This window comes from Anarrhichthys ocellatus, unplaced genomic scaffold (genome assembly GCF_004355925.1).
Source record: "Anarrhichthys ocellatus isolate YVR2014 unplaced genomic scaffold, GSC_Weel_1.0 scaffold1, whole genome shotgun sequence".
NCBI classification, from domain to species: Eukaryota; Metazoa; Chordata; class Actinopteri; order Perciformes; family Anarhichadidae; genus Anarrhichthys; species Anarrhichthys ocellatus.
The window spans coordinates 2,532,281-2,556,020 of NW_022280031.1; the positions used below are offsets into that span (position 1 = coordinate 2,532,281).

General features: G+C 42.3%; 1 protein-coding gene across 2 annotated transcripts; it reads right to left on the reverse strand.

Annotated features, from left to right (window-relative positions):
- Positions 1-479: 479 nt before the first annotated feature.
- On the reverse strand, positions 480-23,266 carry LOC116377970 (mitogen-activated protein kinase kinase kinase 12-like). 2 transcript variants are annotated; one of them, XM_031839856.1, is made up of 14 exons: positions 23,146-23,266; positions 12,291-12,815; positions 9,927-10,110; positions 9,578-9,769; positions 9,116-9,274; positions 6,982-7,140; positions 6,629-6,737; positions 4,744-4,853; positions 4,446-4,562; positions 3,680-3,820; positions 2,321-3,032; positions 1,550-1,617; positions 921-1,221; positions 480-742 (listed from the first exon to the last, which is right to left on the reverse strand). In XM_031839856.1, the coding sequence occupies exons 2-14, from the start codon at positions 12,781-12,783 to the stop codon at positions 656-658; spliced, it is 2,832 nt and encodes a 943-aa protein (XP_031695716.1). In that variant the 5' UTR covers positions 12,784-12,815; positions 23,146-23,266; the 3' UTR covers positions 480-655. The 2 variants fall into 2 exon arrangements, with proteins under 2 accessions (XP_031695716.1, XP_031695644.1); XM_031839784.1 differs by lacking the exon at positions 23,146-23,266 and adding an exon at positions 14,874-17,407.
- Positions 23,267-23,740: the final 474 nt, after the last annotated feature.

The window sequence follows — 23,740 nt, forward strand, 5'->3', positions numbered from 1 at the left end:
AAACAATACAAATGAAAAATGTAAACGTTTTTTTTTTAAAGAATATCGATGAATTCACTGTAAAATAACCATAAATTAGTCAGTGCATAACGTTTTGCGAGGAAATGCAATATGACACGATAATCACGAGGAAATCAGTACATTTCATGAATTAAGTGCAAGCAGCCACATCGGCGGGTGTCCCAGTGACGTTGACAATAGAAACATTAGAATATAATGACACCCTGATAAGATCTTATAATCACATTCTCGTATGGCATGAAGTGAAATAATGACACATTTTCATGATGGAGATAAAAAATACAAATCAATATGGAAGATGAAAGGAGATGTTAATAGACAGTCGTGTGGATGGCTTCTTTGACTGAGGCCTCGGTTGTTGAGGTGTTTTTGCAAAGCTGATCCTGGGCCAGTTGCTATGACGGCTGCTGCTCTGTCAGCTCGGCTAGTGCCCCACTTCAGTTTCACATCACTTTGGAACACTCACCAAGGGTTTGTTTTGTCTTGCTGCTCGTGATGACAGAGAACCGCCTCGTTTCCTGCCTCACTGCAATGTCCCTGATCATGTCTCTTTGCATTTGAAGGTCTGTTGGAGTAAACGAGGCATTTGCAGGCCAGATCTGCAGGAGTTTGAGTGGGTTGAGGTGTCAGATTTTCACCAGGTGGCTGGAGGTTGGCTGGGCTCTGCACTGCCTGAATGGTCCAGCTCTGCACTGTCGCAGTCCGAGTCATCACACAGGCCCTGGTGTGAAGGAAAAAACATGAATTATCTGAGTTAGAGCAGCAACAGACCCCAATGTTAACTCCAAAAGCAGATTCTGACCTATTTTCTGCATTTTAGTATCTGCTAGCTCGCTATATACAATATATATATCAGTCTATATGATGCATTCTCCTTTCATTCACTCTCTTCTGCCTACCTCATAATTGTGATCGTTACTAGCGAGCTGCGTCTTGACTTGCTGAAGAATAGCTTCCTTCTCAGACAACCCGTCAGAGCCCAGCTGGGTTGACTCAGACGGGTCAGCGGGAATCTCCGAGCCCTGAGACAGCAGGTCGTCGCTCTTGTCGTCGAGACGCTCGTCGGTGTTGGTGCTGACCACGTCCGGTGTGCCGCTGTGGGAGTGGTCGGTGGTGTTTCCCTCCTCGCCGTCCGACACCGACAAGTTCTCTGAGCTGAAGGTGGACAGGGACTGGCACTTGCTCATGCTCGCGGGACGCCTGAGTGGGAATGCAACAGGAAAGAGTACATATACAATAAGTACTTCACAGCAGAGATACATGATGGGTGAAAAAAGAGGGTTTCTCTTTTTTGGGCCCAGTGGGCCCAGTGGGCCATGTGAATGCAACGTTGAAAAATGTGACAATATTCATGTTAAAAAGTGAAAGCTAATGCCAACATTTGTGTCTCTTCAGCCACATACATTGTGGCTGAACATCACGCTTGCATAATTTTTTGTTGCTAATATTCACATACACTGTATGGATGTACAGAGGGAAATATAAATAGACCTTCAATAGTTATATTTAAGTTTTCAACAACTCGTACCGTCTCCTTGGCAACTCCACTTCGCTGTCCACCTCTCCTTCCTCTTCCTCTGACGACACTCCACGTCTCTGCAGAGGAGATCAGTATGTATGAAACCCCAGTGATTCCATGTCTCATTTCACATTAATCACCCTCATTCCTGCCAAGACCCCTGAGCCGTCTGGTAAGATATTCACTGCGTCGCTTTCAGACAGCCAAAGGGACTGAGAAATGCTTTTTGCTACTTATTCATATTCATCACCGATTTCTAAATTGTGGAACATACAAATACCCCGAGCTACTTCATGTTAAACAGGAAGACAAATGCACAGGTGGCAGCAATTAACCACTTTAATGTAGTCTTTTCACCGCACTCTGTGGTTTCCGTGTGTTATTATTTGTAGCATGGCATCTATAAAACAAAATGAGGATATATTATATTCAACAGATTAGGTTTTATTCGATTAGAGTCAAAAAAGTTTTGACTATCTGGACTTCATCAGTGTCAATTATTACAGCAAAACAGATTTCATAGTATGACAGCATTTTTCTACTGTTTGACACCTCTACAGATGCTGAGACAGTTGTTATTGTAAGTAAATACACCTTGGTTTGAGTCAAGACAGAGACTTGTATATACAGAGACAGAGGTTGTATTTCCCCAAAGCCTCTCACTGCTAATTAATCTTTGCACCCTTATAAGGCAGAAGCGAAAATGATTTTGTGAAACTGGGCCACAATTCGACAATGCTTTGTCTAACTAGAGTAGACAATGCTGTTGAAGAACCTCACCTGACTGCGTGTGACTGCTGCCCTGTAGAGCAGTGCAGCGGGAGTGAGGCGTTGACTTCTGGGCGAGCGTGTGATGACCACCCCGTCCTCCTTCTCCTCACCCTCGTGGGAAACACGGGGGTTTCCGAGCACGGACGCCCTCCCTGCAGCGGCTCCCCTGCCGCATGGTGAGTCGGGGCTGCTGGAGAAGGGGATAGAAGCTGCGTCCTCGCTGGGCGTGTCACTGCGTGGAGGTGTTTCAACCAGGTCATCTGTCCCTACATTCACATCTGGCCCCTCCTCGGGTCCTTCAGTCCTTCTACTCTCCCCCAGCCCGGCTGATGCGCTCTGGCTACCCGCTCTGTCCAGCCCCGGCCTGACCTGCTCCTTCCTCCGGCCTTCAGCCTCCAAGGTGGTTGAAATGAGATCCGGGCTCGAGGAGTACATCTTCTTGAGCAGCAGATCGTGCTGCAGGCCTCTGAGGGCTGCACTTGGGTCTAAATGCTGCTTGCTGCTGGGAACAGATGAGGTGGTGTTGACCATGGCTAATGAAGAGGAGAGAGTGGCTTTCAGCTGAGCCAAGTCCCCACTGCTGCCTTTACCAGCCTTCCTGTAGCGGGGTTTTCCTCGGCGTGAGCGGCCAGGGGAGGTAGAGCCCTTGTTGGGGATTGTGACCTGGGTCATGGAAGAGTCCAGTTTGGGGAGGATGACCTCTGACTTTAGTAAGTCTGGCCTGGAAAGGTACAGAGACAGAATGAATAAAAAATAAGGGGAAAGAAAAAACTTTTAAATGCATTCATTGCTTAATAGGTGCAAGGTTATCTTGTGCACTCTTCCCCATACACATCGGAGGTTGAGGCTGGAAATATTCGATATTTTTGTTATTGTCAACAAATTCCCTAAATTAATCCTGTCCAAATCTATCCTATCCTATCTATCCTATTTGTGGCACTCAGTCCCAAGACCATTAGTTCCTATTAGAGATGTATGTTTTTAAATTGCTGGGAACTTTAGCAAACATCACTCAAACAGGAGTAAATAGTTTATTTGCTGGGGAATATTTTAAACTGTGGATTGGTGTGCATGTCACCCAGTTCAATAGTGTGGTTATAATAATAGTTTCCGGATAACGGAACGGAGGTTTACATGAGACAAAGGAATTAGCAATAATCAAGTAATGTATACCCATTACCCAGGCAGTAATTGTTAGTCTGATTTAACTTAATTAATCATTGGTTTTGGTCTCATTTGTTGACATTAAAAATATCACCAGACGTATCCTTTAACACGGCCTTGGGGTTCCCATAATATTCAAGAGAAACTTGATCCAACCAGCCACAAATAAATGCTGCAAACTTAAATAACTCCTCGCTGTCCCACCTCTTGCTGTGTGAAGGCAGCTTCTGAGGTACGTTGCGTTTCTTCATGAGCTTCTCCATCGAGTTGGAGGAGGCCGACTGTCTGGAGCTTTGGTGCTTATTAAAGCAGCCTGGGTTCTTCTTGTCCAGTGAATGCTCCCTCCTAATGTTTAAACACAAAGCCAATACTTGTTTAATGGATGTCAATGGATACTCATCATGGAATAAGAGAGCACTTTGTTACATTCAGTGGCCCTGTGTGACTGGGCGGAATGGCCATTCACTTTGCATTACGGACGACCTTTTACATACTCTTTCATTTCAAAAACACTGTTAACCACTGTTGATGGTGAAAGTATTTGAATAATTACAACCCTAGTTTTCAATCTGTTACAGTGCAATACATTTTTAAAAATGACTAAAGTATACCGCCCTAGTCTACTTGATTTCTAACGATTAACTTTTCACTCACATTCTCAGTGCAACCTGACAGAACTTATGCAAAGCTGATAAGAGACCTATCCACACAGTCTCAAATCTGTTCATGCTGCCAAAGAGGCATCTGCTAAACATTGACTTATGCAAACAAGTATTTTATGTTTTCAATTCATTTTGAGCACTTTGTAGAGACCTGTTTTTACTTTGACATTAAAGGGACTTTTTCTGTTAATCAACACCAAATGCTACATTAGATTCCCTTTGATTCAATGTCATGAAACATGAAAACTTCCAAAGGCGTTGAATTAAAAATCTAAACTAAAACTGTTAATCAAAGGCAGTTTTCATACTTGTGCAGTTCTTTCTCTTTGATCTCCAGCTGCAGCATGATGGCATTGAGCTCCATGTAGAGATTGTTGGCTCTCTCCAGTTTCCTCTCGTAGTGCTCCCGGATGTCCAGTGCATGTCTGCGTGGAGAGACATATGGGGAGGACTTAAATACATGTATCTAAATGTGTGGGTTTTTCAATGGTTGGCTAATCCTTATGTCTTTGTTAGTGGTACATATATATATACTGTATATATCCACATCTATAATTCAGGAAGTTCTTTGTGTCTTTGTGTCCATGTTACACTTTCTTTGCTAACCTGAGTTCTTCTCTGCGTCTTTTGATCAGCTCCTCGTCCAGCCTGTGAAGACACGTCCCCTCGGACTTGATCTTCTCAAAGTGGTGCCTCACCTCATCCCTCCACTCCACCTGGAGAAACACATGGAACACTTCCATCAGAGCAGGTATTAACGAGTTACAGTAACTGAATGTTCCACCATTTTACAGGTACAATAATTCATAAAAAATGTAGTATAAAGGGTTCAAAACATTTTAGCATCTTCTTCATCTTCTAATATCACTACTACTACCAATACTATGATCAATGCTTCTACTCCCAGTAGTGTAATTAGCTCTTTAGCTGGAGATACAACAAGAGACCAAGCAGGTACCTGCTCCATAATATATTCAGAATTTTATATTCTGTCAGCTCATTCTTTCCATCTACAACACTTTCTAAGCTCCTGTTTTTACATTCTGTGACGTTCTTATTACGTAATTTGCGTAATAACAGTCACAACAGGCGACATCAATATTGAGCATAAACTTCATTGCACCTTGATCTGCTAAAAAAGCTCCTAATTTGCAGAACGACTGAGTATCATTGAAAGAAAACCCATTAAACTGTCAGACGATAATCAATACACAGAGAGCAAAACTGAACATGAACTGACATGACATGAGCACAAAAAAAGATGCAGCGTGAGCATTTTCTTGCACACAGTGGAGCATGACAGCTGTTATCTGATACCTGTCATATCAAAGGACAAAGGACGTCTGATATATGAGTGTGTGCACGTGCATGCATTATGCGTGCACCATGTGTGTGTATTTCTGCCTGCGCATGAGTGATGCTCTTCTTATTAAGCTAATGGACTCTTGTGCGCACTCTTCTATCTCTCCAGTCCCCTCTTTCTCCTCTCTCTTTACTCTCTGCGCCCTACCATTAAAGCGATCAATACACTCCAGCAGCAAATACTTCTTTCTAACGTCACAAGAAAAATCCATTATGGGCAGAGAGGAGAGAAACTGGGGAGGGTTGCAGCGGGGGAAGAGGAACAGGGAGAAATAAAGGATCAAGGATAAGTGCAGAGAGTTAAAGAGGTTTGTATTTTGCATCATGAGACATAAAAGAAGACGGACGCAGTGGGTTGCTGCTGAGGAGGAAATTAAATCTTATTCATTTTGTGTGTTTGTGTGCATGAGTGTGTCTTACAATTACACATGCTTGAGTTATAAATGGATCTGTGGTTCTGCATGGCTGAGTAAAGACATATCTTCCACACAATTATACTTTTCTGTCTCCTGTCCTTCATCTGTTTGGGTTCGCAGTGGTCTAATGTATTTGCCATTGGCCTCCCCATCCCCCACCCTTTCACAGACACACCCTCTCCATCACAGAGACCTTCACCATCTCACTTGGATATGATGGGAGGCTGAAATCTGTGACAAGGAACAAAGACCAAGGAACCAACAACAATATGTTGTGATTCAAAGGACAGGTATTATTAGTTGGGTGTCCCGGGGGCCCCGGGGCCCCCAGTGCAGCTACACTGCTTGTAGTTACTGCAGCAGACTGGAAACAAATGGGAGCAAGTTGACGGCAAAATTAGTATTAGAGATACTGCCTGCTGTTGACAGGAGGTTTTCTATTAAGAGAAATATAGAGCTCATGCGTACTTCATCTGATCTGTCTATTTATTTATATGTATTTGACAAAGGAGACTTGATTCTTCTCAATTATATGTTCCCTTAATTACAAATGTAAAGTGTCTGAACAAGATTCTGAATTAAGTGCTGTTTGACTTTATTCCCGCTTTCTGGCTACTTTCTATGTTATCTCTAAACAAATAAATAAATCAAATTGTACTCGTCATTTGATGAATTTCAAAGTTCGACTGTTGGCAGAGATAAGGGAAACATACCTGAGACTGAAAGTAGGATTCTTGTGGAGTCGATAGTATATCTGCTGAGGCGATGTCAAGATGCAGGAGAATCTGTCGGAAGGAAGGCCTGTTTCTTGGCTTGCAGTTCCTGTGCACAATGTAAACAAAATATTTAGTCAGAAATGCAAGAAACATGGAATTAAATGAACTTTCCTCTCTTATAATTTTTGATCCCTCTGAGTAAAATATCTTTTTCATGGTTTTTTTTATGTTCCTCAGCCTCCTTAAAGCTTCTAACTTCATTATATTCTCTTCGTGCTGATGCCTCAACATCATTATTCTTCCTTCCATCTCTATCTGCTTCCTTCCTCCTCCTCCTCCCTTCCACTCACCAGCATTGCCTCAGGAGCAGTTTGAAGCTGTCTGGGCAGCTCTCAGGTACAGGCAGATTTAAACTGTTGTTGCCCACTCCCCAGATGATGGCGGATGAGTCCACATCCTTATAGGGCACCTCCCCTGTCAGCATCTCCCACAGCACGACACCGAATGACCTGCGGAGAGATGTGGAGTATTTACCTTCAGACACATTGATGAAGATGTCAACTGAACTGATGAAAGGGAGCGTGACTGAAATGTCACACTTTTAACTTTGCAGAAATAAATCTTGAGATTCAGATTAGAAATGTTACATCTCATGGATGCGTTGTCACTGTGAAACGCCTTTGATGCTAATGCCTTGTGGGCAGTCTGTGGTAGTTTATTATCAAGGTTTAATCAGTTTGGTATGAAAACTTTTATCCCTGCAAACAATTTTCTATCGTTACTAGTTCAGCATAATCCACAATAATGTACAGTATATTGTGATTTCTCTTTAATGTACATGAAGCTTTTATGAATCATATACACACCATGATAAATACATCACTGTTGATGTTTTGCCACAACACAGAGCTTTATTTCATTGATGATCTCCATCTTTGTGTGGTACGAGAGAGCAGGAGAGCGGTCCACGGGGAAGGTAACGAAGGAAAGTCTGTTGTTGGTTGGTGACTACTAGGGTTGCCATGGTGATCATTTACAGTATCCAAGGTGCCAGTAACATCACGCACAGCAATGAGGAGGTGTGTGATGTTGTGTTTACACTTGTATTTTTAAGTCTCCTCCATCTACTTGTCTTTGATTCATGATATAAATGCACAAGAAGAGATGATGATTTCAAGGCTAAACTAGGTTCAATATTAGCTGTCAATTAAATGAGTTATTGGTTGATTTCTATATATACAGCGTAATATAATTCACTAATATAATGAATGACCCGTTTGTCAATTCAGTGACACTTATCTTAAAGTAGCAAAAGAGAAATGGAAAAATGTGCCATTACAAATAAAAGTGATGCAGTGCACTTAAAATAAAGCTGCTCTCCACATCTGTTGAAGCAATTTTCTCTTAAAGATATAGAAATGAAAATCACCACTTTCTTGCATAAAATGAATTTTGTTTGATAATTTTATCCAGCAGCAGCAGCATCATACAGAAGCCAGTCAATATACTGTATAGGCTCCATGTTGTCTGCCTATGCCCTGGTGTTACAGTAAGTAACATTTTCTTATGTTGTTTTGTGATTGTTTGATATTTAGATTAATGTATCACCATTTACGTTTTTCAGCTTTGTGATTAATAGTATTTATTCTTTCTTCTCCTATTTATATTATGTTGTTATGTTGTGAAGGGCTGCCATTGCAGGAGCAAACATTGTTGAATTGATTTTAGTTAACGTTCGGAAATATTACATTTAGTTTAATTCATTTAATTTAATTCACTTTAAGATGTGATTATGTTAAATTCTAGCTCTGTCTTTCTTAGTATAGTCCTTATAAGAGATCAGACAGGAACATGAGTTGTACCAGTTGTTAAAGTATGTCAGCACAACACAAAACTGAAAACATACAACACAATACTTCACTATATAAAACCGACTCACTCTTTTCATGGTATGAACTACGACATAGTTTACATAGATTTAAGCAAAAGTGGATGGTATAAACCCTTGCTTTGCTTTCTTTCCACATGAAAAGCTTTTTAATCCTATTTTCACTTCTTTGCTAATGCACTGCTGGCCCTGGGCCAAACCATCCGCAGGCTTGGAAGGTTATTCCAGCCTCTCCTGAGCACTGCAGCATCTGGCAAATCAATTATTAAATTAGCCAGCGTTCCTTTCAGGACGGAGTGGAAGAGTGATGGAGGGATGCAGGATGGGAAAGAGAGGGGGCGAATGTATTGGGGGAGATCGGGGCTTAACATAGGGCAACCCATCAGATTTGGCCGAGGCCCTATAGAATTTCATGTAATGGGATATTGTACATAATACTCAATAGATTTTCTGGAAATAGGATCCTGTGCTCTATACTGTAGTAGGCTGTAACTAATGACATTTTATGTTGATAAGACAGATAAGACAAATCATAAGGGGAAATTGCAGAGGTTCACCAGTGCAAAAGGACAGTGTAAAAGGGTTATGACACCTACCAAATATCCACTTTCTCTGAGACGGGTTCGTTGCGTATGACTTCAGGAGCCATCCAGGCCACCGTACCAGCAAAGGACATCTTGGTGCTCTTGTCGATGAGCTCCTTGGACGTGCCGAAATCAGAAATCTTCACTGCGTCATCGTAAGTGATCAGCATGCTGGAATGAAACAGTGGATATTTGGAGTGGAGTTTATATTTGAGTTTATCTGTGTACAAAAATAAAACCAGCTTCAAGTTAAATCGGCTGTAATCAAAATGTTTACTAAACGTAAACCTATTCAAAACAATCATTGGGTCAGTCAGTAAAATGACACGCATTCAAATGAACTGAACTATTTCAGTTGGAGCTAAGCTTTAATTGTAACTATTTAGTGACGTCTTTGCTTTAACATTATCATTTACATTTGGATTACAGAGCGTTAACCACACAATTAATTTTGACCAGGTCGACAAAACTCACTTTGGTGACTTGAGGTCTCTGTGGATGATCTTGTGGAGGTGAAGATAGTTCATGCCCCCGGCGATGCCCATGGCCCAGTCCATGAGCAGGGATGGATGGATCTGCCTGCCTGCTCTCAGCACTTCATACAGCTGTCCCTGGGCACAGTACTCCATGATGATACAGTAACATGGAGCCTGGGTACAAATACCTCTGTGGAGTGTATAGATACCAAGACAGAACATATTAGAGTTGATACAATGCCAGGAAAGAATGGAAAACATGAATATTTATAGGCATTTTACTGTTGTTTAGTGGAAAGCTCTGTACACCTTGTGATCTAATAAGCCAACTGATCGTTCCTACTAACTTGAAAGTGATGATGTTGGGGTGTTTGAGCTTGCGCAGGTGCTTGATGTCTGTCTCTTTGATGTTCCGAACTTTCTTAACAGCCACTTCCTGTCCGTACAGTTTGCCCAGAAAGACGGCGCCCTGTGCTCCGCTGCCCACCCACTGCAGGTCAGATATCTCCTCGAATGGGATCTCCCACGCCTCTGAGGTTGGGGAAAAAAGATGGCGGCAAAGCAGTTGGTGAGTTTATCGGTGTAGTAACAGATCAACTATGGATACAGAGCAGATTGATGATTATCATATTAACCTCTACTGATTTCAGGTTATTTTGGCCTGTAAACTCATATTCTTAAGTGAGGCTGATGTTTCATAGTAAAACACCAGAAAGTTATTAACCACTGCGCCTTGAATGAGTAATATAAATATGATTTATGTTTTTTTATTTGATTTTGTGAAGATTAAGCAGCCTGAACTATTCCTTTAATATGTCAACATGGTTAAATGTTATACAAATGAAACGAAAACAAAATGTTTAGTCATGTTCAGTTGTTGCATACGTTCAAAATCTGTATCAAAAGCTTAAACTAAGCTTTTTTAAATAAATCAAGACAGAAAAATCCTGAATGTAAAACTAAAGCTAGTAGCAGCGAGCATACAGCAACACAACAGACTGAGCTATTTTACAAATATAGGTTGGACCTGTAACAGTAAAACCTGCAATAAACTTTGGCTCTTACAGTCAACGCAGAGCCCAAGTTGAAATCTTTTTCGGTTGTTGAACCTCACCTTAACCTAAGACTCAGGGTGTGCAGGCAGATAGACAGGAAGCTCTAATCTCCTGTAGGTAATTCTCCCTCAGCCTCCTAAATCCTGCTTAGTGCCATTGTGGGGCTGATGCAAAACAGGGGTCCAACGCTCAAGGGAAGGGGGGCGGGGGGGGAGGATTTGAGAAGTTGAGAGCCTAATGTGGATGTACGTTGAATAGGGAGGTGGACAGGGACGACAGTAGTGGTGGTGGTAGATCTGTTTGTGTGTGAGTGTAAAGAGACAAGAAGGGAGGGGGATTCCCTTTGGGTCGGCAGGGGTCCATGTGGCTGAAGACAGATTATTAATAAAGAGAAAATATACAGCCTGCTCTGCTGCTGTTCTTAACTCGCTGAAAGAAGATTTAGACACATTTATCATATTAATAAGGACGATATGAATGATTAACGATCCCCTGATAGATTGAGGACACTGTCTCTAATGAGCCCCTCAAATGTCCCACAGTAAAGACATAAGGCCACATCTGACACACCAGAATACTGCCAGGTCTGCTTGGTTTGATCTGAAGAATTGAGGAAATCTAGAGCATCACTAAGCACCCCATAGTCCTTCACAATCAATAAAGGACAGACAGTTTCCCTGCTTTCTTTTGTGCTACATTGTGCCTTCCAATCAAAGCTTAAGAATAGAGCATTGTGATATGGTAGATAGACATTCAATGGCAGTGCCCCTATTTATGTCACTCTTATAATATCCGTTTTGCTCTCGTGAGTGTGTGTGACTCCCTGCGATGCTGCACGGAGGAGGGGAGCAGCGAGGTGCAGATGGGCTGGAAGTGATAACAGCACAGGATGAAAAGGAGAGAAAAGGAGACAATGAGAGATGGAAGGAGGAGGGGAGCGGAGGGGAGATGTGGAAGTCAAACGGGTGATAAAATATCAGAAGGCTATAAAGACAAGGAGATACATTTTCCATCTTCAGGTCTGATGTGCGATACTGTATTTATTCTATCAAGTTTGTTTTTGGCATCTTATCTTACTTTATGTGTTTGTGTCATTGCCAGATATTAAGTGTTTTTATTTGTGGACGTGTTTATGTGTGTGAGCAGCCATCCTTGGGCTCCCATATGTGTGTGTCAGGTTTGCGTTAATAGAGATGAGAGGCGCAGGGTCGGAGCGTGGCCATGCATAATTCATGGAGCAGATTTGGCAGAGGAGTCCCGGGGGAGTTCTGCGCTATTGTAGTGGCTGCAGACATAAACAACACAGCGTCACAGGGAGCTAGTTTCTTTGAGAGGGGAGTACTGGGGAGAAGGTGTGGTGGGCACAAGCAGGCGTGGATGGGGGGGGGGGAAATATCAGGGGAAAATAAGCCCTTTTCAGCTTTGATAGAGTCTCTCTCTGGCTGCAGCTCTTTCACGTCAAGGAAAGTGTTTGTTTACAACATGGCCTTTGTGGGAGTCATTTTTCTACCAACTGTTTAATGTAATTAAACTGGAGGATAAGATCATTTAATTAGCATACCAAAGTTTCACACTGGAATTAAATGGGAGCTGGTGCTTGCTTCATTGGAAAGCTATAACCAAGTGTGTGTAGATGGATTTGACTGCTAGACTTACCGTCCAGGCCGTGTTTGTGCTCTGTGGAGTAAGCTTTGCCAATCATAGTCCAGACAGGCCGCAGACACCCAAACAACCCCTCCAGAAACCCTCCTCCCCCTCCGGTAGACTGGCACTGTAGCCTGGCGACACCCGCTTGGCTCCTGACGGCACTGCCGTCCATCTCCTGCCCCTCTCCCTCTGTCCTTCCTGGACTCCCATCATGCTCATGGAGCTTCAGGACACTGTTGGCAAAGTGCTCCTGTTGTTCCTCGCCTGGTGTCTGGTTGTGTGCAGCAGTCTGCCCCTCTCCTCCTCCCCCCCCAGGCTCGACAGCACCTCCGGTGTGTATGGAGAGGACGTTGCGAAGGACGCACTGGGTCGGGGTAAGGTCCATTTCTGGGGTGCAGGGTGTTTCGGCATCGTGACGACGGAAGGATGGAGGATCAGAGAGTGGACTGTTGAAGCCGGAGAGAGAAGGCGAGGGGGCACGTGATTCATGAATAAGCGCCATGAGGGCCTTTGGTTGCCAGAAAAACTAGAGAACTTGACAAGACCAAACATAGTGAGAGAGGAAGAGGGAAAAAGAGGAGGGAAATTGTTAAGAATCAAATCACAGTTAGAATTATTCTCTTATCGTCTGGGAGCAATGAAGGCTGATTCAGCTGAATATTGACTTCGTAGGAGAGTGTCACCTCTGGAAGATGATTATTAAGGCCTTTTATATAAGTAGGACCTTGAGCTATAAGTTATCGTAGTGGCAGAGGAACTCAGTGAAGTGACTGCTCGGTCTGAACTATCAGCAAATGCAGGCTGACAAGAAGGCACACCTCCCTAAAGCTGTGATCAATATCAAACAAATGCACATTCATAGTTTCTATGTTGTATCACCCAGTGCTTCGCAGCTTTCGATAAAGAGGGTCCCTAAGGACAGGGGTCTGCAGGGGTCTATGTTGAGAGTACACAACAGTGCAGAACATGCAATTACAGTAAATTGTTCATCGTCAGCATAGAAGAGTAATGTCATGAAACAAAGAAAAACACGAGACATTTCTGGCATTCCCCCCACCTCAGAAACAATGTAATTCTTCCAATTTGAATAGGTAAATAAATATGAGAGTACAGTGGTAGGCTCTGCATGTGCTTAGTGATCAGAGCAATGACATTAACTTATGAGTCATGATGTCTGATATCCGAAGATATGAAATCAATGCTAGAATGTGAAACATGATTCAGGATGTGTGGACAAAGGACAAACGAGAAGCCTGTCTGGACCATAAATCAGAGAAAGCTTCAGTTCAGGATTACCCTTGATGAAGTACTGCAGCAAATAATGTCAGACCACCATAGGCTAACTTGGCAGTAGGTGCCACAGCATCGCAGTAGCTCAATTAAGTAATGTCCTTACATCTCGTCATTACAGAATATTACATAGTATTGAACTGCTTTTGGTTTATGGTTCATGTTCATGAATAACAAAACCAATGTAGGCAGAATAGTGCCACAGCTGGTTATTTACATCTGGAGCAACATCACTGGTGGATTAGAATGGAAGAGATCAAAAGATGGCCGTATAATAACGAGAGAATTCTGCAAGCCTCTTCAAAGCTTGTCATTTCTCCAAGGAGACAGCCTGTTCACGCACAGTGGAGAAGGAAAACGCATGATTTCTTGTCAGGGCCTTTTTAAGTGATCCAGTCCTCCTCTGCTATCTCTGACAGGCACGACTAAGAGGTGACAGGTTTTGCTTCATAAAGTAATGATACAAATCAATACCCAGCATCATTGTGTTGTTGTACGGCTTAAGACACACAAAAAACATGCAAAAAAACATGCAGCTGGATCTGTTTGCAGGTTGTGAGGAGGACTTCAAGTATCTGTATATCCCATGTCAATTTGAGTCAAATGACTAAGCCTAAATATATTAACATGCTATTATATATTGTTCACCTTACTGTGAAAAATGAGTCGCATTATGTAATGTGCCTTGGATCGGATGTATTATCCATCAGCCCTCTCATACCTCGACCTATAGCTGTATATGACCATCCATAATTCAGAAAATATGGAGAGAGAAATCATGTAGATAGTCCAAAACAAGACAGAGCCTGAAGGACGCATCAAACAAGCCAGAACCATGAAGCTCAAAGTCATTATAATCGTCTGCGCAGAGAGAACCCAAACCACTGAGACACATCTGGTGTCTGAAATCCGGAATAATCATTCACATCCGACTGAACCTGCCTGCTAATAGTCCTGCTCCGGCTCTCACTTGATTTATTTATCAGCTGCCGGAGCTGTAGGAGCAGGCTCCGCTCTGCTACAGGCCAGTGCATGGTGGATGTGTCGGGGGGGTTTCTTGCGCGCATCATCGCGTCTCCTCGCACCTCCTGCTGCGGTTAAGATTTTTCCGGTGCGTCAGTGGAGCATCGCTGACAACACTGACGTTACAGTCAAACACACTATTGCGGTTTGTATTTGAATAATAAAGGACACGATGCGCTTTTTATGGATAAAATCAGCTGCATACGACCTCCCTTCTCCTTGAATAGCCCACCTATCACGCCGACTGATTGCTGGCCATGTAAAAGGAACGTTTCCTACCTCACTGCCGACAGCTGAAGTCCATCGCTGGTGACTGCTTATTCCACGTTGTAGTTTAGGATTCCAACAACCGCCTGATAATTCTCCCGTTCTGGGTTTTGTCGGTGTAATCAGCATCCACGCTCACTCCTCCTCTTCCTCCTCTCTGCATCCAACGAGGTTTATCCGCCCTGGATGACTGGAAGTCCGCGTCTTCTCTTTGGTTTATCTCAGCGAGCAGTAAACACAGCTACAGCTATACGCTCCCTCGGTTCGCTTGTTTTCCTGCTCCTTCACCTCCTCCTCATTTTTTTTTCATTCTCCTCTGATGATGCGATCTGCGCACACTCGGGAATTTATACGGTCTATCTCACCTATACTCGTAAACACGACCGTGGAGGAGAGGAGGATGAGGGAGGGTTGCAGTGTCGGTGTCCTCCTATCAGAGGACAAATGTGCCGTGACGAGCTCAGTCCTGTGAGACAGGACGGGACAACGGCAGGTAAACGGGTTTATGAGCGTGAGACGCAGGGGTCAGCCGATGAGTGAGGTGATCAAAATGATGTCATTCCCAAAGCATGCAGCATTTGACTGGACAGCACCGTGTAAATCCCTTCAAACCCTATTAACGCCGTCTGTATCGAGTGTAATTGGTGTATAATCTGTGCGCAAAACCCAGTCTGCCACAGAGGGGACATGAAGGCAGGTCGTTTTTTATTATTATCTTCTCTAATCTCTACTGACCCATTTATCTGCGGTAGGGAGAGTGGGACAGCTCGGAACCTAAATGGGACTTTCCCCAGGCGTGATTTGTTTCCCTCAGCGCCTTTAATTAACCTGAATGAAATAAAACATCACACTCATTTGAACAACTGTCATCTTTCATTGCAAATCTCATTTCGTGTTTGCAAATACCACCAAGTTCTCATCTTCAAGGGTTCCTCATTAATCAAGATGTTATTTCCAAGGCCTGGCATTCCTGCCATCATACATGAATAAATTAAGTCTTTAATATTGTGTAATTTATAAAACCATGCATACGCAGGCTTACAAGACACCACAAAGTCAAATAAACCAGATTCAGAATGCTGCTTAAACTGTATTTTCATACAAAACGTGCTACAAAAAAATCACAATTCGATTTTCAGAACTTTATGTAATTAAATAAACAATATTGCCTTCGTTCCCCGGCTTTTAAGACACAAATGGTGCCCTTAAACACATCAAACTGAACAACCATTCGTACAGTACATAAGAAACTGGGACTTACTCACTTTTCCCAAATCACACAGCTCACACAATAAATCAGATAAGAAATCCTGCTTGAATGGATGCTAGTGTAACTCAACAGGCCAACTGGGAGATCATGAAATCATTGTAAACATATAGGAGAATCTTCCAAGAGTCAAACTATTTGGCAGACACAGAGGAAGATGTGATTGTGGAACAGCTGGGGATCCCATGTCTGAGCTGTGTACTTACTGTGGCAGTCTAACCGGTTGTAGCTACATGACCCTTTTTGAGTGCTAAATCCAAATCCTGCCCTTATCTCCCAGATTAAGCTCGTGTTGGGCTTAAACCCTAACGATGACCTCATTGTGTAAATTGTAGACAGCGGGGGAAACCCTGGCTAGCGCACAGACCTGGCCGACCATGTGAGACTGACAAACCTGCACAATACACAAGTATTCGAAGCCTCCCTCTCTTCTTCTCTCTGTGGAGCTTTGTGAAATCATGATGAAAAAAAGATCACCGCACTGGTTGAGTTTGACACCTCCACTGAAATTACAGTTTGGACATTTTTTTGCTTCTGTTTTAATTTGTTTATCTTTGAGTCACTCTGTGCCCTCTGCCTCCACATGAAGCCTTGCTCAAATGAATATAAGATTTTCTGAGTATTTTGTATTATGTTTCCCCCTGTGGTGGAGGGAAACAGAAGCACCATAACAAGAGTTATTTTTCATCACTCTACAATTTCACACCCAACAAGGGGAAACAAAGAGCAAGGCAACATAATAATGGACCTGTTTTATGAAAGTTATTAAATGTTTAACTACTTATTTTCTTTACAACATATTCTAACAACCATCTCAGCGGGACACTGTCAGAGAATTTTTGCATTTCTAAAAAGAAAAAAATTGACAGCGGACTTGATTAATTTTCACAATCTAATAAAACATTATCTTCAAGTTCCCAAATGAAAATTCAAGGAACCCTTGCCAATACTGTGGTTTATGAATGTTTAATGTTGCTTTTAATATCACATGAAATAGAGTGGGCAAAAATCTGCTTTAATCATTCTTGCTATTTTATGCCATCCATATCTAGAATTCTGTCTTCAGGCGGTCTGAATGGAGCAGCACATCCTCTGTTCTATTTCTTTTTCTTAAAACTTTCCTCATGATTTATTTATCAGTGCTTGTAGTTGCAGGACGGCTCCTCGTCAGGGAGGCTCAGTCCTCTGAGGGTCTGTGCTGCTGCCTCTGATGTCCACCAACGCATCTTCTGCTTCTGTTGTGGTAACAACAAGCACAGGCTGAATGCTGCAGGGTATCACTCCTTATCAGATAAAAACCTCAAATCTAAAAAGTGACAGCTGAAAATAAATAAACATATATATATATATATATATATATATATACACATTTATAGTGGGACTCTCATTGATTTTCAAAGACTGCACAGCGGATTCAGAAAGAGCTACGCGCGTTCTCCCGTCACGTTACATGCCTGCTGCATACGCGCGAAGACCATCTAAGAGAAAATGTGCACACAACAAAGCTTCAATCGGACTACTGAAGGAATGACTGTAAAACATTCTGTGGTATCCAACCAAATGGCTGATGTAAAATGCTGCATTGTTTGGCAACATGCCTCATAATCTGTTGGAGGGAATTAACAGAAGCCATCATTGAAGGACGTCAAGGGGAATACCATGTGTGTGCACACAAGCCTTTGACTGTGTGTGTACCATGTTGTGAAAGGCCCGGTGCCAAATGGTCACAGATTATCAGTTAAGGGGGAAGGTAGAGGTGTGTGTGTATGTGTGGGTGGGTGTGGGGAATGAGGGGGAGGGCAGGTTCTGGCTCTGTGGAGGGCCTATTTATGGATCCTCATCGAGAGCCCCTCGTGTTAGTCATTGTCACTTTCACTCACACACTGCTGAATAGGTGGCCAATCATCAAATCCACTCAACTCTGGTCCTACAGGGAATGTGAACAAAAGAAGAAAAGATAATTGTCTCTCTGCTCCGACAACATATTGACTGAAAACTAACAGCAGAATACCAGAGACATCCTTTCAGATTCCCGATGAAAGAAGACAGCAGAAGTGTGTGTCTATATTTCTGTGTGCTTATATACCGTATGTCTGTGTGACCACAATGGAGTGATCCCTTCCTGTCTGTTGGGGGAAGCTGATATTGGACGGTATTGTCATCAATCAGGTTGCCACTACTTTGTGTTTTGCCCACTGATGAGGATTCATTAAGATTGGCGCCAACCAGCATTGGTGGGCGGGTAAAGGAGGTTGGTGGGTGGGGGAATCTCCATTTCAACCAGATGATCTCACCTCCTGTCTGCAGCTCAGGAGGAAGAGTTTTCATTCATAAAGTCTGTCCATTCACACATGTGTTCAGGCGCACACACACATACACAATATATCTCCCTACGGGATGCTGAGGAAACAGTTGAGCCAATGAAGCAATATTCAGGTGAGATCACCGTCGGACGCCAAGGTTCCTCATTCCATTTCAAAACTCTATCGAGGATGTTTGCTGCCGTTATTCATTCGATCTTGCCTGCATTACTGCACCACATACTCAGGAGTGGAAAGAAGATGTCATGATAGAAAACTGCCGAAAATGTATTGGATAAGAGGTTACTATTATAAATTACAATTACAAAACACTGTGAACATCGGCTTTTAAGTTGATATAGGAAACATCAGCTTTCACCAGGTTTTGTAAGCATTGAATAATATTTGCATTCATTTGGATTGGCAATTTTGTGGTATCTGATTCATTTAAGATAAATATCCACTCCCATTTTAGCTCTGTTTTGGTCTCCACCTTATCTTGCTCGGCAGCTGGATTCTCGCAATGTCACAAAATCATACAAGAATCGCAGGATCACAGATCACACAAAAATCCACCGTGTCAGGCTAAAATGAATGTGTTTGCATCCAGCTAGCCAGAACTACTGAAGAGCTACTGCCAGCTTTGTGCGTGGTTTAGGTGTGTGCGAGACAACTAGGAGAGGCGACTGTTTGTTCAAAGCAACAATGGCGGCTCCTGAAGAGGTTAGCGGAGGTGAATCAATTACATTAGAACTGGAGAATATTTCCTCACCTGCTAAATATTTTTCAAAACTGACTTCCCTTATCGAAACAGTTTCTAATGATGGCTAATTAGATGATTCTGCGTAAACAAACCATCTAGCATCTAGTAAAGTTAGTCTCCATTAACTCTCGAGGGAGATATCTGGCTCTTAAGCTGCTAAATGTTCCACTATCTTCACCAATTAGTCACTAACTGTGTCTGTCCTGCTGTTTGATAATAAGATAAAGTGGGTACAATGGGTTTATTGAGCTTTTTCATTTAAAGCAACTGCCTGCTGCGGCTGAAAATGGCATTGAGGAGAGCTGTGAAAGTGAACCAAACTGGTAAATTTGTGGACAAAAAAAACAAAAGCTGAAAGTTGATGTAAAACTCTGAGAACGTCAGAGTTGTTGGTGTATCACTACGAGCAAAAAAACATTTCACATACAAGTAATCATGTGATCTATTGTTAATATGAAAATATTGACTATTGCGGCTTTCCAATCTCTCTTTGACAGTTACAAGATGTGTCCAAGACAAGTGAAGAACCATATTGACTGATTCGGGCGTTCACTAAAATATGCAAATCCAACATTTAGATCAAGCACTGCTTTGATCTTCCAGGGAGATTAGCGATGCGTCTGATTTCCCTTTGAAACCTCTGAGAGGCGAGCAGCCAGCCAGGCAGCCTGCTGTGGAGAGCCTCTGGCAGCGAACCGGTAAGGAGAGGGTTAATAACAATAAAGGGGAGGTTGGAGAAGCCTTCCTGAAAGTCACGTGTGTTGTGCCGGGAAGCAGGGGTGGAGGAGCGGAGGGAGGTGGAGCCGGAGGAGGGGTCTGGAGCGTGTTGCCGTAGAAACAGAATTCTCAGTTGGCCGATGTGAAGTCAGAGGCGTAATATTAGGCGGTGACTGCAGTTAGATGCTGCTGGTGGTGTGAGGTGGGTGGATGGGAGGGGAAGGGGAATGGGAGGGGGTGACTCACACTGGAGGACGCACTCTGCATTCTAATGGATGGACCCACATTTGGACGCGCACACATAAACACACACACACGCACACACCTTGATTAGCTACATCACCTACCGTCTCATCCTTATGTTAGAATCTCCCATTTTTCTACACTGCATATCGACTACTGTACAGCAAGGCCCAGCATTATCCCGCACCACTCTACTTCAACTTATAGTTAATTCATTATTTCAATGATAGATCCATTAGTGTTCGCCTTGATGGCTTCACTTGCATGAGTTGATAAAGGGCATCTATTAGAGGGAACCAAATGCTTAGACAGGCCAGTAAACTATAGCCATGTAATTGGTGACGGCATAATTGCACAGCACACGTAGCAATTAAAGCGATAATATGTGTAAACCATGCTCAAGATTATCATTGGATTAACTACACTTCCCAAATGCCCTTGAGAGTAGAGGATCACCAGCTGTTTCTGGGGAAGTGTTAATAATTATGCGGACGATTTTTTAGGCTGTTGTTTAGAGGGTCTTTCCTTTTTGCCACAGGGAGATCAGTTTGTTTGGCATCTGTTGTGAGGATGTAGTCCGTGCTAATGAACCTTTTCTCTCCGGGTGCGGGACAAGAAAGCAGAAGCACTAAGAAGATTTTTTCTCAAACGCAGAAATATGGACCCATAAAAAAAAAATTGTGATGCCTCAGGGTTAATAAAGGCAATTCATTACAACAGCCAGTGCTCATGGCGGTGGGAATGAGACAACCAAAATGTGTAAAATCACTAATTATGTGTATGGATTCTCTTAATTTATGTGATGCATAAATCATGTATTTCATCTAATACTTTGATATAACATGTAGAGGCAAAGAAAGTGAATCTTAAGCGATGAGGTGAACAGAGGCTAGAATCATTTTGTTCATTTTATGGTCATAAATCATTAATGTCATAATGTAAACGTCATTAGGAATCATATAACTTTAGATCATCTCATGTTTACATACATTTTTTTTAACTTAAGGGGAGACTTAGTTATGTCAACTGATTGGACTTTTATAACAAAAAAAATAAAAACGATTTCTCTATTTCTGTCCTCATTACCATAATTAAAGTCCAGTGATGATGAATGAATATTAATGAGCACAAGTAATGAGAAGCTTTAAACATTATTTGAATAAATATTTTGCTTTTTTTATTGTGTATGTTTCCTCACACAAAACACAATTGTCATATTTTTGTTTTCCAGTTTACTATTTTACATTCACAATGGAGACGACATACCTTCTGCAGTTCAAAGCAGCCCCTGCAGTGTTATAACTCAGGGGAATGTGACGTACACTTGCCCCATAGCAAATAATTGACTTTTTGATTAAACCCTGCTTTGCACTTCCTTTTAAGGAAAGCCAGGGCAGGTTCATTTCCCATCATTGCTGCGTGTAGAACTGGAAGCAGCAGGGAAGATCACGGGCAGTATGACGTTTTCTCGGCCCCCACCCACAGCTGTATCTCATGGTTTGGGGCGAGCCAATGGGGTGGGCTGCAGGCTGGCTGTCTGATCCAATGCTGGCTGGTCAGGATCAACTTTATCTTCTGTCTTGTTTATTTCAGTTTGCCTGTGACTATGACTCATTCCATTTTTGGGAAAAAGGGGCATCTAAGGTACCATTCCCACTGAGGAAAAACCAAAAGAAACCGGATATCTCTGGATTCTTATGAGTAGTTCCTTCTCAGATTCTTTTATTTGAAGGATTTCTATAAGAATTGACAGAGATAGAGTCCATCTATGTTTAAATTAATTTTGTTAATTTTGTAATCTAAATTGCACTTAATTCCTGCACAGTGCCATAATTCTGTTATGATTCTATTGTATATTTAGTTTGTACTCCAGTCAAGGTTTTTTCTTGAGACCCCTCACATTTATCTGTTATTGATGTTTTTTCTCATTTGCCTAATATATTCAGAATAATTAGAGGCAGTGGCATTGGTTCCAAAATTTAGATTCTGAAGGAATACCAGTCACCAATTATACACAGTTATGCTAATTACCCACTTGACTGGATCACATATTACCTGTATTAAGAGTCAGTAATTCATCTAAAGAGGGCAATTATCATTTGTAGCAATACTGTGATGGAAGTGATGGAGCAGTAAGCAATAAGTTATATATAACATGTTTAAAAAGACTATTGTCTTCTAAAAAACTAGTAGACATCGTCAAAGAAACATCCATAGTGCAACATCACCAGGCGAGTTTAGCCTGTTGGTTCATGAAGTGCGCTGTCCATGGTGCTGATCAGGGCTATACGGCTCTAATGGCAAATGCAAAAACTGATATATTTACTCATTTAACCGGTGACAATGGTGGGAGGTTGGAATAAAATCTTTCACTTTATCTTGTTTTTAGTAAGTTTTAACTGTCTGACCTAAATTAACTGTTTTAGAATAGACTGCAATAAAGCGATAGTATCTTGATTGAGTTATTTCATGATTCAAACATTCATTCTATAAACGTGTTGTTTTTTCAACATATGAAACTGTAACTGAAACAACTGGACCGTCTGTTCGATAGAAACCCTACAACCTCACCCTCTAAGGTACACGGAGGCCTTCTTTAAATCAATGTTTATCGATTTAATTAAGCTGAAATAAAGAGTTGTCAACGTGCCTGGAGAGCTGGTGATATGCGACCAAGGCCGAGCATCTCCGCAGAAGGAGTGGCCGATAGCGCCACCTTGCTGTTGTAAATTGAACCTACGTACCAAATATCATACTGTACTGCTTGACTAGATTCAAATCGTGTGGCCTTGGCAGACTGCCCATTGTTCCGAAAGATATAAATTGCATCTCTAAAACTCTAAAATAGCATCTATATGTGCAATATTGCTGGTGCAATGTGTGCACACAGCCTCAGATTAGTGCATTCAAACTGAACAATATTTCGTGCGTCGCAGGGATGATTCATGCAGGAAACAGATTCTGCAATAAGTAATTGCGATAGAAAAAAACTACCTTTAACAGGATCGGTGTTATTGAATCCAGCCACGCACCCGACTGGTTTTCACTTCGTTCAGTTGTCCACACGAGAAAACCGTGAGAGCCGTGGTGCCTCTTCAGGAGGAATACAACAGTGGTCCCATCTGGTTAATTACCTTGTCAATAAACCTTGAAGGTAATACCGCGAGAACTTGAGTTGGGGGTGAGAGCTGGGTCTGACCCTCCTTAATGATCCCAACCTAATTCCAATGTTGCAGCTCATATATGCCTGTATTTGCATGAACTATCATCCCTTGTATCAATATAATTAAATGCACACTGGTGGCAAGCATAATAATAACAATTTTAAAACGAGACTTTTACACATCGCCTCTAGATTAGCTAAAATGCCTGACCTGCCCGTAGGCCTTTATAATTGCAGTGTCTATTCTGGTTTTGAGTGTATGGGGCCTATTATCATAGAAATGTGTAGATCTTAAAACAACTATTGCCACAGTGAACCTGGGGCTTTTTGGATCCCCGAGGGTATGTGGCCCCGGGACAGTTGCCCAATTTGCTTGATTAGCAATGCAGCCAATACAATATAATATTTTGCTAGTGATTTTTTTTA

Coding starts and splice junctions, on each gene's coding strand:
- LOC116377970 (XM_031839856.1), bottom strand. CDS start 12,783: ATGGCGCTTATTCATGAATCACGTGCCCCCTCGCCTTCTCTCTCCGGC. Junction 10,111..12,290: donor GCACAAACACGGCCTGGACG/GTAAGTCTAGCA, acceptor CCCCAACCTCAG/AGGCGTGGGAGATCCCATTC. Junction 9,770..9,926: donor CCCAACATCATCACTTTCAA/GTTAGTAGGAAC, acceptor TACACTCCACAG/AGGTATTTGTACCCAGGCTC.